The following is a 16094-nucleotide window of genomic DNA, read 5'->3' as shown; positions in this document are numbered from 1 at the left end:
CAGTCATTCTAGGATGGGAGGTAGGCCTGGGCCCCCCTACCACTTCTGCAATAGCACTCAGTGGAGGAGGCACCAGGCTATACTCCCAATCCTCGCATATGTACACAACCACTCACCCATACAGTCCCCACATAAGTCAGTTAAAAACACAGAAAATACAACAGTAATAAGATTTTAAAAAGTGGGTACAGACATCAAACAGGCACATCATCCACACCACATTCATAAAATTTGCGGAGCACTGCGCTAGTGCGGTTTAAGATTGACGGTGGTATGGAAGGAGGAAGGAGAGCTGCTCCGCTCCTCTCCCTTCCTCCGAGTCCCAAAAAGACACCCAAGGCCAAAGGTCCAAAGTCCGTGTTGGGTAAGGTGGTTGTAGATGGAGGGGGACAAGGCGTAAACGCCAGATTTTAACGAGCTGCAACTTCGCAGTCTCACACCCTCCAGATCAAGATGTAGTTCAAAACAAACACCAATAACAGTCCATAGAGGATATGTAGGTAGTGTGCAGGGGGATGTCTTGTCTTCCCCCTCTCCTATAGGTCTGAGAAGGTCCAAAGTCTGGGGGTCCAAAGTCTGGGGGTGGCTGGAACAGATCGAAAGGGGAGAAGGGGGTGCGTCAGTTGTTAAGACGCCAAGTCCCCACCCATGTTTCTGCCATCCTCTTATCGCTCCTTCCATAAACCGAATGCACCATAAATGCGCAGACCATGGCGTCCTAGGTGTTATATCAGATGGGCACTGACCGAGTAGGTGCTCCAGGGGCAGTGACGGGTGGCAAGCGGTCGGAGGAGGACGGATGTTGCAAGGCCAAAAACAGATGGTCACAGGCCAGGATAGTGGAGAGACAGTGCTGGGCAGGGAAACAGGCGGAGGCTCCGCAGCAGCGAGGGCAAGCAGAAGGAAAGGTTTGCCAAAAGGCTAACGCCCAGACACGCAGAAGGGCGAAGGGGAGAGGCTGCGACGGCAAGGAAGGCGAGCAAAATGGAGGGGGGGAGGGGGCGTCCAAGGAGGGCTACGGCGGTGGCAACCACAGCCAGCTGCCCGATCCGCCCGGTCAAGCCCCGATAGATCCCCGCCTCTCTGGGGCGATGGTAGGTAGTAGTGTCAGTTAGTAGGGTCCCCAAGGCTCACCGCTCGGCTGAATAGAGTCAGAAATAGCCGAAAATTAAGGTAAAACGTTGCCGTCAGCAGCGTGGCGGCGCCATCTTCCCCTCCACGCAGTTAAGCAGAAAAGCAGACTAAGTCTAATCTTACACAAGGAGATGCTCCCAAAAATTATATTTATTTGGTAGAATTTTCACAAAGCATAAGAGGGATTAAAGCAGGGGTGTCAAACTCATGGTCCGCGGCTGGATGCATCAAGTGCTGGCCACCCTCCCCCCATTTTAGCAAAGGGTGAAAAAGTCACAATATGTCAGATGACAATGTGACAATGCAAGTTTGACACCCCTGGATTAAAATATCAAAACAAATGTTAGCAATATTACTACATTGTCTGATGATCAAATCACCATATAAATGAATCTTCTTAAAGTCATTGCTTTCCAGATGTGCTGAATTACAACTCCTGTAATATCCAGGCACAATTAAGTTGTTGTTCAACATATTAAAAAAGCACCCTTAAATGACTCTAAAAGTGAAAATGGAATATTGTAAAAATAGAAATTGTTAGTTAAAACAAATTGCTATGAAAGAACTATTGCAAAAAATTTGGATGAAGAAATGGCATTGAACAGATTTCAGTACATATATAGGCCAAGAAAACTTTTATACTATCTACACAGCCTCCATACCCATTTCTTGGATTTCCCTTAAATTCTGCAGATAACATGCAATTAAATATTCTACAATGAAGCTTTCGATTTGCCTAATTTGTTCCACAGCGATATAATCACTAGCATAAATACATATAAAGTAACTTTCTTAGATAAGAGAAGAAAAGGAAATTATAAGTTGTAAAGTTCTACAACTGACCAAGACTTAAGATACTTACTTTGGGGTGGCACCAGAATTTTGCTGTTAATGGCACACCAACCAACTGGATGCACTTCCATGGTACCTAGGTTGACCCAGAAGTCATGACTGGAATCATTTTCAAAGCCTTCATAACGCAGCAGTGCCTTGTAACCTGCCAAAATTGAAGTTTTGAAGACAGGAACAGAACAATCCCCATCCCCAAAAATACAGTTTATTGTCTTTGGGGATTCCTGGGCATATCTGGGATTCTGAGGAATTACTGGGAACAAAATACTGATATAGGCTTTCATGGCTAGTATCTGTTGGATAGTGTTGGGTTTCAGGGTTTAGTGACCATGGTCTAAAGAACAGACATTTCTGACCTTTTGCTGAAAAATGTGGCTGGTTCTGCAAACCACTTCGGCTCTAACAATGTGAAGTCCTGGTTTTTTAATATTAGGATAGGGATATGAAGGTAGAGGTTAAGCTAATACTTAGATCAGATCTAGTATGACTGGATAAAAATTGTGGCTGCAGTTTTCTGACTCCCATCTTGAAACCAAAACAGCGTGCGCATGCGTGCGCACACGCACACGAAAAAAATCATTGATGGAAGACTGAGCTTCTGATGGCAGCATCCTAGCTTTTAGAAAAGCTACTCCTACACTTTCATTTAGCAGATTATCATTCCAAGAAAAAGGGGAAAATATTCTTTGGAAAGGATCTATTTTTAAACCAAGCAGTGAGAATGAATCAATGAAAGACTCTGTTTGTGGTAGAAGTGTAAGTGGGTTATTTATTTATTTATTACATTTATATAGCTGCTCATCTTATAATCAACTCTGAAATGTTGACTTGTCTAATCTTATGATCAGGCAGAGATCATTAAATGTGTTGGTTAATGTGCTCGCTTCGGCAGCACATATACTAAAATTGGAACGATACAGAGAAGATTAGCATGGCCCCTGCGCAAGGATGACACGCAAATTTGTGAAGCATTCCATATTTTGGGTTAAAGCATTCTGGATAAAAATATGGTGGATTATGCAAAATATTTTTAAAAAGAGGATAAAGTTTACCTCGCAGTTATTCCTGTTAGGTATAACTACTGATTGTAATTTCATAGAGACTAACTTGATTTTGTACTTAATAATGGCACCAAGACAGTGGCGCAATACTGAAAGAAGGAAGATTTGCCTACTATTCAAGAATGGACATTAAAAGTAACAAACTTAGCAGAGATGGCTAAAATATCAGCATATCTTAAGAATCGCTCAGCTGTGAAATATAAACTGGAGTGGAGAAGATGGATATGATGTCTAATTAGCTGTCAAGTGTAGGAAGCTAAAAAAAAGAATTTGCAATACGTTTTGTTTCCAACTTGAATATATCTAATGAAGGCAGGGCACCACTTTTGGATAACTAGTTTAACACTTTATCTTCTTTATATCAACTTTTCGGACAGAAGTGGTACACATTTAAAAAAATTAAAGAAAATTCATAGTCTTTTCTATGCTCCTCTTCAAAGAATCTACCTGCAATCTTAACAACAGAAGCAATCCAATACACACGACTGGGAAGCACAGCATCGTTGTTCAATACTTCAACCTTCAGCCCTTTTATCACATCTTCCCATTGATCATAAAGGGGAACCTGCAAGAAGAATGGGAGTGGAAGCAAGATAAAATAACTGGGCAAAGCAGGAAAGAGAAAAAATATTGGCTGTATGTATATATGTTCAATTGTGTTTGCATGTATGTACGTTTGTGTGTGCACAAGTAATGTCATGTCAAGTATCAATTTTTCCCCATGTTCCATAGCTACACCTACCCGGATATTACTGATTGCTAAATATACCTTTAATTTCCCATCCTTGCTCTAGAGCATGGGTATCAAACTTCTGGCCCACAGGCCAGATGCATCACATGCTGGCCACACCCACCTTTGGGTTATTGAGGGGGGGAAAGTTGCATTATGTCATGTGATGACGTGTCATCATAAGTTTGTCACCCTTGCTCTAGAGGAATGTACTATCTCCCATGACTTCCCACATTGTTACACACTTGTTAAAAAAACAGAGAGTACTCACATGTTTGAAACTGCTAACAGGTACAGCCTTGTATTCATGGTCCTGAAGATATACTCCCCAGTCAAAGCCTACAATGAGAGCTAGGAATGCAAAATAAGAGATATCAGGTCCTCTAAGTATAGAAACCTAAGGATGGAAAACAGATGCAGCACAACAGATAAATAAACAGGCTTGTCAATAAAGTTTATAGACACAGCTTTATGCTCCATAAAAACAAACAGGCTCTCAAATTACATAAACTAACTCCAATCCTAACTATTTTCAAATGTTTAAGATTCTAAAAAGGAAAACTGTTGGGTCTGTTTCTCCCATTAAGCAATCACATACATATAAGCAAACTATTAGAAGAGATTCACAAATGTTCTCTACTCCAACTTCATTGCTCCAAAAATAGACCTACACAGCAAATCTATTATGCAGCCAAGTCATTTGTGCTCCACTCTCAAAAAACATATAAACATGAGATCAGTAAACCAAGGTAATCTCTCTCATGCAGGGGAAGATCAATAATCTCTGAAATAAATGTCTTCCCTATATAAATTTATCTTGAAATACTGAAACAGGATGTAGGCTGAGAGGATGAGAGAAGGTAGAGCCCAACACATTAGAAAGTTTGTTAACTATATTCAGTTTGAAATAATCTAAAAAGAAAAAGGAGTTGGTGATCCTTCTATCCAGTCATTCATTTCATATTGCATTTAATTTTGATGACACATCCATGCTTCTTTAGTTACTCCATACTCCTTATCCATGAGTATTTTGCAAGAACTCTGATGAATGCTTTCTTTTGTAGTAATTACAACTTTAGTTCCTCCAACTGCTGATCTCACTTACCATCTTGACCAGTTGATGTTCCATCTGCCAGTTGCCCTGTCCCCTGAATGTGGAGAAATGCTCCAATTTTAGCAGACCAGGCTGCCTTGTGCAGAACTTTAGCTTTTTTTGTTGGTGGTTTACCCTATGAAAATGTATCAAAACAAGACACACAGACACAGACAAAAGAAAATGTAGATTTCCAGTTCTTCCATGCAACTTTATCTAGTAAACATATCAAATAAAAAGAGTCATTTCTTACAGAGTAATTCTTTGCTATGTTGTAAATATCTCATAATGTTTGGTTTTGGCTTAGTGTATTAAATAAAGTCAATTGTTATGTTCATTTAATAAAACAGGGTTAGCAAACAACGATTTAGACCAATATGCGAATTTAGTCTTGCTATAGGTTTCTATAGTTATAAGTCATTTTACTAGAAGTATTTGATAAGATGAATAAGAAAGGTGGAATTCTTATGAGTTAGGGCTTTGATAGATCTGGCAATGCCCATAAAAAGTTAATATTACAAAAACTTTGCAAATCGTGTAAAGCTCCCGGGAATTCTTAGGCAATAAACTGTATACAATACAGATCTTATTACATTTGCAAGAGTCAGGAAGAACAGTACTTATTTTTCCTACTCATGAGTTCTGAAAGGATGGCAAGTTTTTATAGTTAATAAGAGAAAAAAAAGTTGAATTATCTTCTTAAACAACTCATGTATGAACATTACACAGAAAATAACTGTATCAATAACAGTAGAAAAATTATTAATAATTATGTCTTTCTAGCAAGGAAAAATGCTTTATTCCATATGATATAAAATATGAATCTGTAATAAAATGGCAGCTTTTCTATATGAAATTAGCACTGATATATATGAGGGTATAATTGTGAAGGGAGATCAAGTGTTTTTCAGCCTTAACTTCACTGTATCTAACAAAATATAATCTCAGTTATTTATAAGAATCAAGTGTGGCTTTTTATTGTGCATTTGCTGACATTTGAAGGAAAACACTGCTTAGAATAATAGTTATCCTGTTTCAGATCCAGCCCTAACATTTTGTTCTCTTAGTAGCCAATCAGAGGCCAATAGGATATGATCATAATAGTTCCACTTATACACTCCTGGAATTTCTCACAAAGAAATATTGTCTATGTTTCAGAAATTATAGATAGTTATTACAACTAGTAGCCATAGATAGCCTTATCCTCCATGAATTTATTGAATCTCCTTTAGTGCCTGCCAAATTGGTGGCACTAACCTATCCAAATAAACTATTCAAATAAAGGTAGTGGTTGCAGAAAAAAGCACTTTCCAATATTTTCCTTATATTTAGCAGTATCTAATTTAACAAATGGTCCTATTAAGAGGATATTGATCACCTGCAATCTTGCCAGAATGCTAGCCTTCTTGGAATTTGAGGAGTAACTCCTGGAGCAGGAGACACTGCAGAAACGTTTGGTCTTGGAGAAGAAGGCATCTTTTGTACCCACAATACCACACATCTCACAGACAGCTGAGAAAACAGAAATACAGTAAGATTCAATGGCAGGCAAGTAGTTTAATCAAGAAAGCACAAGGCTACATTCTGGGAATATTAAAATAAATTAATGACAATATCCTTCACAAAGATTTGAAAAATATACACATTATAATTTCCATTATTTTAATTAGGCCTAATACTACTATTAAGGGACGCAGTGGCTCAGTGGCTAAGATGCTGAGCTTGTCAATCAGAAGGTCAGCAGTTCGAATCCCTAGTGCCACCTAATGGAGTGAGCTTCCGTTACTTGTCCCAGCTTCTGCCAACCTAGCAGTTTGAAAGCATGTAAAAAATGCAAGTAGAAAAATAGGGACCACTTTGGTGGGAAGATAATAGTCCACCATGTACCTTCAGCAATAGTTATGCTAGCCATATGACCACAGAGACAGTGCTGGCTCTTCGGTTTGGAAATGGAGGGGAACCTTTACCTTTATCTTTAATACTACTGTTAAGTAGGATAAAAATTGAGGCAAATAACATGGAGGAAAATAAAGGTTTCTGCTCTTATTGGTAATAAATATCACACTTGTCTTCTAGTATGAACTAGCAATGAGGCTTAAGGTCCAGTGGGAGTAATCAATATTGTTCAATTGCAATGACTGCCAGAAGCACCAATTGGATTTGGTAAGCACATACATTTGGTAAACACATAAATAATAGAACTATTTTTTCAGGAAAACAACACACAACCCAAAATGGAATCTTCACCTCTAATATTGGATGTCTACATAGATCCATATATACTCTGAAGATAAAAATTCAAAAATGCTAAGTAGAGGGTGTTTCTATGACCACCCACTCTATCTTTAAAAAGTAGGGATTAACTAAGTGCAGGATTTTGTATTAACTGGACGTACGATGATGAGTACAGCTATACACCACTAGCATTAAGTTGCTTTTTTTGGAACTGCAGCTTGTGAGAAACTGTTAGATATAATGCAATAAATGCTGTAGTCCATATATGTATCATCTTAAAGTAAAGATTTGAGTAGAATTTAATCTAACTGCTTATACATAAGAATTTTTAATCAGATTGCTCTACTACCCAGAATGTGGATCTCAATTAATACACTTCTCTAATGTCATAACACTAAAAAGTTCATATGCACAGCATCAATTTCAGTTATTATAATAACATAGTGCATAATTGCATGGAAATCCTCTTCTTTATAAAATTTTCCATAAAGTACTTGTGCCAATATTTTCTAAACAAAGATACAAACTATAGATTTATGTATATATTGTCTCCTACATGAATACAGTAGAGCTAGGCAGCCACATTCTCTTATATCTATCCATCATTCCTCTTTTGGCAGAGAAGGTATTTCCCTAAATAGAAAAAAATGGCAAAGAAAAGAGTAAGTAATCCCAAGTGCTAGTAAAATAATTTTATTGGAGCTGTTGCTAAAACTGAAGATTTTGGAAATGAATTATTATTTCAAGGACACTTTAAAAACTACAAATATTAGTATATAGAATGACATATAATATCTATGGATATATCTGTCTAATCATTTTAATTAAACTGTTTCAATATCCTGATTCATTAACTCTCTGAAACTGACATGGCTTGACTGTGGCCATTGGACTTACTGTAAATATATACATAAAATAAGATCCCCTTAAAAAAAACACTTTTAAGTAAAAAACGCTGCATCTCAAGTTTGTTTCGTGTCGGTCATAGAACACCAATTAGGTGAAAATGAGACTGTTATACCTTGTTTCCCCAAAAATAAGACAGGGTCTTATTTTCTTTTGACCCCTGAAATAAGCACTTGGGCTTATTTTTGGGGAGGTCTTATTATTTTTGAGGTACAGGAGGCGGCGAGTGTGGTCATCTCATAGCTGCTGCTGTGTTACAATATTTTCAGGGAGGGCTTATTTTGGGAGAAGGGCATGTTTTAGCACATGCGCTTAAAAACCCAACTGGGCTTATTATCCAGGGAGATCTTATTTTCAAGGAAACAGGGTACTATTAAAAAAGTGTTTGTTTCTGAATAGTTTCATACTTAAATTTCAGTGTCTACTTTTGTTTGCATTTAGACTGGGTCTTTCCCTTTAAGAATGTTGCCCTCCAAATTCTTTTCCACTATAAATTACAATAGCTGTTCTCAATCTCATTTAGTTTTGTACAGCATATTAGATGATCAGTTTACAGACATTTTAGAAGGCAAAACAATTTTTGTGCCTCAATTTGACTTTGTGGAAGGCTTTTCACTCTGTCTATGAGCATTGGAAGTAAATTCATACAATATATTTTAGGAAAGTACATGTTCCTTACAGATACTTATTTTTATGCCTCTTGCATTCTTGTTTGTGGTAATTAAGCTGAACAGATAAAAATAGAAATAAAATATACATAAGCAAAATAGCCATTTTTAATAATATTAGTTTTTTGTCTGTTTTTAACATTTTTAACAAATTGTCCTTTTTTCTGTGTTGGTTTTTTGAGAAAGAAGTTCATTTCTGAAATGCATCAGCCTTGGTAAAATCATTTTTACAGGAATGTGGAACTCTTTCCTCTTTTTCCCCTTAATGCAAAAATATTTTTAATTCATTCTCTATGATAAACTCTCATCTGCATTCAACAAGAGAGCCGCTTCAAGTCCCATGAGATGAGCCCTTCCATAGGCACATAAGAGAATTGTGGTACCTGGCTCAGATCCATTATCATCTGGCATGTGGGTGCTGGGGGTCTGGATCGGTGAAGAGGGTAGAGGCACTTCCCCAACCTCACGATCTGCTACTTCATTCTCACTAGAATCGTCTAGATAGGAAGTACTGCTACTTTCCTCACTGCTGCTATATTGAGGAAAGCTATCATAACCCCCATAGAGATCAAAGTAATCTTCTTCCTCAGCCATTTGCTCCAAAGATGAAGAGTTGCAGTGGATTGGAGATTCCAGCTAGCACAAAACAGACAAGAGTATCACAAATAATTAATATGGTGGGACAGATAGGAGAACAGTAAAGGTTAAAGGGGTCCCTGTGGATTTTACTCCACTAGTCATTGCTGATTGTAGGAGAACAGTACAATCTCAAGATTAGTTTCCAGTGTTGGGTATTCACTCTTCACTAACCAGCTAGCTATAACCAGCTAGACTTTCTAACTAACATTGGATGAGGAGAGGGAGAAATTATTGATGGTGAGGATGGCACATTTGTTCAGTCCAAACTCCATTGCAGTATCTCGGTCGTATTTATGTTGAGCAGTGATTATATTTCAGATGGTGTTTTTCCATACAGCTTCAGGTCATCCAGATATAGGAGGTATGATAGTTTGACAGAGATTTTTGATGTTTGACAGCAATGGTCTGACTAATTCAGTATTACTGCTCTTCCTCTTTAACAAACATGAATGCACGGCCTTCTTGGAGCTTGGAAAGGGCAAAAAGGGCCTCCCCTGCCCTCTAGAGGCCAGAAATGGCCCATTTTTAGACTTTCGGTAGGCCTGGTAGGTCCGGTTTTTGCCCTACCCAAAGTCCAGAGACTTTCTAGGAGCCTGGGGAGGGCAAAAAATGGCCTAATACGCAAACCGGAAGTTCAGGAATGGACTTCTGGGTTGCCCGTTGGGCTGTTTTTCTCCCTCTGGAGGCTTCAGGTGACTTCCCTGAAGCCTCAGGAGGGCGAAAAACAGCTCAACGTGCAAACCGAACATCTGTTCCCAAACTTCCGACTCGCATGCCATAGGTTCGTCATCACAGCCCTATACTGTAATTATATGTATTCATATTTGACTATTTATTATATGTTGGATTAAAGTTAAGACACTATATTATAAATATAGGTTGTTTAGAATGCTGTATTAGTATTTTATATTTTAAATATTAGTATTACTCATATAAACTCAGGGAATGGTTGTTCGATTAATCTCTATACGAAAAACCGAGAGCACTCTTGTTATATATTTGTTTGATGTATATTTTTGTCACTTTAATTTTTTAATAAAATTTGTAATTTGTAATTGTAACTTCTATTATCACATTGATTTTATAAGAAATTAAGAAAGATTCACATGAATAAATATATCATAAAATATTTGCAGTTTCATTCCAAATTTTATTTTGTAGAATTTTCTCAATAATTTTGATGTATTACTTTCCAGTAATGTTTAGTTGTTACATATGTGATAGAATGTTCCTTTCTCATTGCAGCATTTCTAACATTTATTGTTATTTGATCTTAGTAATGACTTCTATACCATCTATAAAATATTTAATGCCAATTTTCCTATAAAAAAATTATATGATCAGCATTTCTACTGAGAGACCTCCAGAAGATACCCTCACATTTCCAGGGGCAAATTAGCTAATAAAACTGTGCAATGTTTGGATCTGTTTGAAAAAGCTTTGGAATCTATGGAAGTACAAACATAGCAACTCACTGTACGGTAGCAGCTGTAAATAGATATTGTTGCTTTAATGAGTTGCAGACAGGGGGTTGTGTTCACATTCATTCCACAACATCACTTCTTAAAAAATGTCACAATCCCAAAACATAGATGCATTTTTAGAAGACCATTCACATAATCCATTCTGTTCCTCTGTATATGAAGTCTTTTTAATCATAGCCATGAAAATACAATTCCCTTTAAGTAGAAACAAATGTTTTCCCAATAAAGAAGAAAGACTATACAGGATTCGGGCAATTGAACAAAAGCAATTCTGCAATATTTTGAGTAGTCAGAACATTATGTGACTTTTCTTTTGCAAGTCTTTCAAGAACGGTACCTACTTAATAAGTCATCAGCACAAAAAATACAGAACACAGAAGCACAGAAGTCATAAACAAGAGAGTTTACATTTTAGGATCAAGAAGAATGCTATATGTACTATAATAGGTTTATGTCATTATGGTCAGCATCCAGCTAAAGGAAAAATGTGCAACCCAGATTAAAATTTAAATGTAAACAAAATTATATATATTATACAGAATCCATAATACATATTATATATATATATAATATAAATATTATATATATATATAATATAAATATTATATATATATATAATATAAATATTATATATATATATATATATAAAATATAAATATTATATATATATAATATAAATATTATATATATATATATATATAATATAAATATTATATATATAATATAAATATTATATATATAATATAAATATTATATATATATATATATATATATATATATATATATATATATATATATATATATATATATATATATATATATATATATATATATAATTATATATATAAAGGATTCTGTGAAAAACTGTTGATGAACTGACACAAATTCTGCAAAACTGGTGTCAGAATTAGAAGCCAATCTTATTAGTTCAGTAATAAACATGAGGGAGAAGCACTCCCATGATGGTGCAATGGCTCAAAGGTTAAGATGCTGGACTTGTCAGCTGGAAAGTTGATATGCCAGGTTTGAGACCTGAATGCCATGTATTGGGATGAGTGACCATTCTTGCCCCATCTCCTGCCAACCTAGCAGTTCAAAAGCATGCAAATATGAGTAGATACACAGGTTCCACTTACATGGGAAGATAACAGTGCTCTGTGATGTCATGATGGATACATGACTATGGAAACATCTTCAGGTAGCACTGGCTCAATATCCTTGAAATGGAGATAAGCACAACTCCTAAAGCGAGCTATGACTAGCAGACTAAAATCTGCATGGACTCCTTTACCTTTTCTACCTATCTCCACCCTCAATTGAACACTTAACTATTGAAGGCATTATGTTAGTAAGGTGGGGCTCCCTGTGAGGCAGGTAACATATATATATGTGTGTATGTGTATGTGTATGTATATGTATATATATTTCATTTATTCTATCCCACCAGCTACACAAACAGGAATATTTGCACAGTGAATGCTGCAACTTTTCTCCTTCAGTAGCAGCAATATGGCATTTAAATGAAGTAGAGACTCCTTATGAAACTGGCAATATTATTACATGTGGGCCATTGATTCCATCTTACTTTAAAATGTGTGGGCTACAACTCTCAGAATTCCCCAGCTAGCATAGTAGCTGAAGAATTTTGAAAATTGAAGTCCACATATCTGAAAATTTATGAAGTTTGAAAAACACTATACTGGAATTAAACTGATAATACTGAATTCATAGGGCTCCATCCTGACCTTATTTCAATGAGCTCTCAAGGCCTGTCCACCCCACACCCCACCACCGCCCAGCTGGGTGAGCAATTACTTGTGTGATGCTTTGCTTTTTGTGTGGCAGATTGCAGTAGCTTATAAATTTTATAAATGCACCAGCAAGCAAGAAACAAGCAGGAGTGTGGCAATTCCTGAATCCCCCAGTCCCAGAGTAAAGCAAAAGTGCATCCCAATCTTTTGAGAGTTCAGTATACATTGCATGATGGACAATTGGTAATCCTGAGATAAATATCTTAGAACTAAATGTCAGATTAGTTGCGACAGAATTGACGGAAGACAAACGAAAATATTTCACAATAAAGCAAGTTTCAAGAAGCTCCCGAGGATTATTGCGGAAAAAGGGACCCACGAATCTCTCCTTTGAGGGACCTACTTTCTACTGTCAGGTAAAAAAAATAAAGCAGAGGAACCACAAAGGTGGTAAAGAGATCATTCAGTAAGACGCTCTTTCGTCCCGCTAGTAATTAGCCAACGAAAAGATCCCCTGTAAATTTTAGCGCCTAAACTCTCTCCGAGCATGGGGGACACAAGTCGGCTAAATATATTTTACCTCGCCTTCCTCCCGGTCCATGGCTCCTCGCCGCACGCCAATCTAACCCACGCCGCTATCCGGAGCAGCAAGACACTGCCGGGCGCGCACCGGTATTCCCCTCAGGCGCCCGTCAGCCACCAAACAGACGACCAGCCTCCCTTTACGCGCCTCGGGCGCACAGAAGCTTGCACGCGTTTGCAGTGGCACCAATGAAGAGAAAGGATCGACAGCGACAGGATGACATGCTTAAAGACGACTACCAATCGCAACCTTCCTTCTGCCCCAGGGAACACTGGGAAGGAAAGTCCTTAAAGAGTCAGTTCTCTGTGGAGAATTGTGGACTGCTGCTCCCATTCTTCTATTCCATATCGCTGCTGGGGAGGGTGCCTGTTATTGCACCATAGGATGAGTAGTTCAAAAAGGGTTTCCCGATTGGGGAAGTGCTCTGTTTCCTCCCAGGAAGAAAAGAGCGGGTGACACTGTCAGCGCTTCAGCCCAAATGTCTAAAGAATGTCTTCAAGGGAGCTCCGAAACTGGAAAATGAAACGAAACGTCTCTTTTCGCCAGCCATCTGCCAATTCTAATCGCGCCTATACACCGGCAGCCATATTTCCCATTTGCTATCACTCGTCGTTGAACATTAAGAGCGCATAGCTCTTTTCTCATCTTTTCCTCAATTATCATTGGATAGGGCTAATCACTGCTTAAGGTGCCATCTATTGTTTCTTTTCAATATTTGCTCAGAAATAAATTGCACTAGATAGGACGTTTATACGTAACTCTTAACTATTTTGCAGCTACTTTTACCAGTAATTCTATAGATTGAAATGTAAGAATATTAGCTTTGTATCCCTACCTTTTAGATGCTTTATATTTTAAATTGGGGAATGAAGATCTTTGTATAGTGTTTGAACCCTCAATTTCTGTCCTGATTTCCTGCCCTACATTTTGCCCTCCAGATTTGTTGAATTATAATATTCTCCATTCTGACAAAAAAACAAATCCAATTTATTAGGATTAGGAACCCATTAGAACTGCAGCTATTTCAAGGATTAGACAATAAGAGAAACATCTGTAATGTTCAAAATCACTGCTCCTTTTGATTTGCCTCAGTATTTCTTTTTCTTGATTTTCTTTGGTTAAGATTTTTGTAATTTTGTAAACTTTTGTTCTCTAATAGCTAATATTTTCATCATGTGACACTTAATTGTCTCTTGAGGGCTCTGAGTGCCATCTCTGGATGTTTGCTATCACGGGTCTAACAGAAACAAAAACAAAAACATCAAGTCTCATTTTTCTCATTCTCCTACCCATTCTTGGCGCATTTCAATAGTCACCAGCTTCACCTCCAAAACTTCAGCTACATTTTTACACCACTTGAGCTATGTCCCTACTATTGTTCTAATATCTTCTAGAAAATCACTGGAAGATGCAAAAAAGATGTTTATTAGCATTTCTTCCCTAGTAGAGAGGGAACTTTCCCTCGATTTAAAAAGTGCTACAAATGATGGCAAGGCAAATGGAGAAAGTCTTTCCTCTGGCCTTAAAACCCTAACTGGATAAAGGTTAAATCTTCTTCAATTGCCATTTTATTATTTTCTGGTCATTGTTCTGTGGTTTTGTATATTTTCTGTTAGATTCTGTTTAAATTTCTGTCAATTGCCCAGAGTCACTTAGATGGAGTTGGTAGCTACATAAATATTTAAATAAATAAGGACAATAAAGGAGAATATTTGAAGCTCAGGGTTGAAATGAGGGATCCTTGGTGTTCTCTGAGCTTGCTTGCTTTCTTGCATTACCCTAACTAACTAAATAAGAACAATGCAAGAATTCCTGTTAGTAATTTGCCAATTTTTTTGTTCCAACGTTAGCTCTGGAATTGTTTTTACTGATTCCTCATGCATTGCAGATGGCCTAGAAGTTAATCAACTCAACAACAGCAGAATCCCAGGACTATGGGTACATAGCAGCACAATTCCAATTTCTGCTGTATATACATGATGCATCAGGGACGTGCAGTCACTAGAGACAGTGGAGGCGTGGCCTCACCAGTCATGAGGAAAAGGAAAGGATTTTAAAGAATTTTTAAAAAATAATTAAAGCCAAGGTAGTTGCTGCCAGATTCCAAGTCACAGTGACTTGGAGTCTGCTTAGTGTTAACTATAGGAGGAGGCGAGAGAACTATGGGCCTCCTGTGCATAAGCAATTTTTAAGAGTTAAGCAAGGGTTAAAAAGCGAAAAATTTCATATGCCAAGGAGGCACGTGTTCTCTCACCTCCTGTAGAGGGCATTTTTAGAGGCTTTTTAGAGTTCTCTGGGAGCAACTAGCTCAGTCTGACTCAGAGCGCTGGCCTTTCATGAGGGCAGGCAAACGCAGAGTTGAAATCCTCTCTGAAACAGCTGGAAAAGGTGCCTGTGTGGGGACGGGGGAGGAATTCAAAAAGTTTTATTGCATGCAAAACCACGTTGCCTTTTCAAACACACACACACACACACACACACACACACACACAGAGCTGGATAAAAGTATATAAGCCCAGCTTCACTGATTACAAGTTTGAAAAGGCAACGTGGCTCCACCTGCAATCAAAGGCTTGGATAGGAAGGCAGCAGGGGAATTGGGGGGGTGGATGGCAGAGGAGCTGCTTTCAAGCCTTTGGAAAATATATCCAATCCAACTTCTGTGTTTGTGTTTGAGAGTGAGTGAGTGAGAGAGGGATCCAACTTCTCTCTGTCCGTATGTCTGTTTGAGAGAGGGAGGAGGGAGGGAGGGAGGGAGGAGGGGAAGGGAGAAGAAAAAGAATGGGAAAACTTATTTTGCAAGGGGGGAAAATGCTGTCGCTTTAAATCGGAACTGAGCATGCCTGGCTGTAGAATTCTGGGAGTTGAAGTCCATAAGTCTAAAAAAATTGCTGCCTCACCAGCCATAAAGCTCACCGCACGTCACTGTGATGCATATAGAAGGACCCTACAAATATT

At 37.9% G+C, this 16094-nt stretch overlaps 1 protein-coding gene and 1 non-coding gene across 4 annotated transcripts in view; one reads left to right on the top strand and one right to left on the bottom strand.

Annotated features, from left to right (window-relative positions):
• Window positions 1-13270, bottom strand: part of L3MBTL2 (L3MBTL histone methyl-lysine binding protein 2) — a 34857-nt gene extending 21587 nt beyond the window's left edge. For 2 of the 3 annotated variants that reach the window (XR_015697724.1, XM_014052079.2), the window contains exons 1-7: window positions 13134-13270; window positions 9063-9315; window positions 6249-6382; window positions 4883-5006; window positions 4049-4128; window positions 3495-3612; window positions 1997-2131 (exon numbers count right to left, since the gene is read on the bottom strand). Coding sequence is in view for 2 of the 3 variants with exons in the window: in XM_014052079.2 (XP_013907554.2) it covers window positions 1997-2131; window positions 3495-3612; window positions 4049-4128; window positions 4883-5006; window positions 6249-6382; window positions 9063-9315; window positions 13134-13154 (865 nt within the window). In the remaining variant the exon portion in view is untranslated. The remainder of the gene's footprint in view (window positions 1-1996; window positions 2132-3494; window positions 3613-4048; window positions 4129-4882; window positions 5007-6248; window positions 6383-9062; window positions 9316-13133) is intronic. The other variant, XM_087723215.1, reaches the window with a different exon arrangement.
• LOC148044079 (U6 spliceosomal RNA) lies at window positions 2863-2969 on the top strand. The gene has a single exon (XR_015697782.1). It is a non-coding gene; the product is annotated as a U6 spliceosomal RNA (small nuclear RNA).
• Window positions 13271-16094: the final 2824 nt, after the last annotated feature.

The sequence above is a fragment of the Thamnophis sirtalis genome, unplaced genomic scaffold (assembly GCF_051295495.1).
Source record: "Thamnophis sirtalis isolate CommonGarterSnake01/CBP01778 unplaced genomic scaffold, rThaSir2_p1.2 scaffold_9, whole genome shotgun sequence".
NCBI lineage: Eukaryota > Metazoa > Chordata > Lepidosauria > Squamata > Natricidae > Thamnophis > Thamnophis sirtalis.
This window is presented reverse-complemented; position numbering and strand designations above follow the sequence as displayed.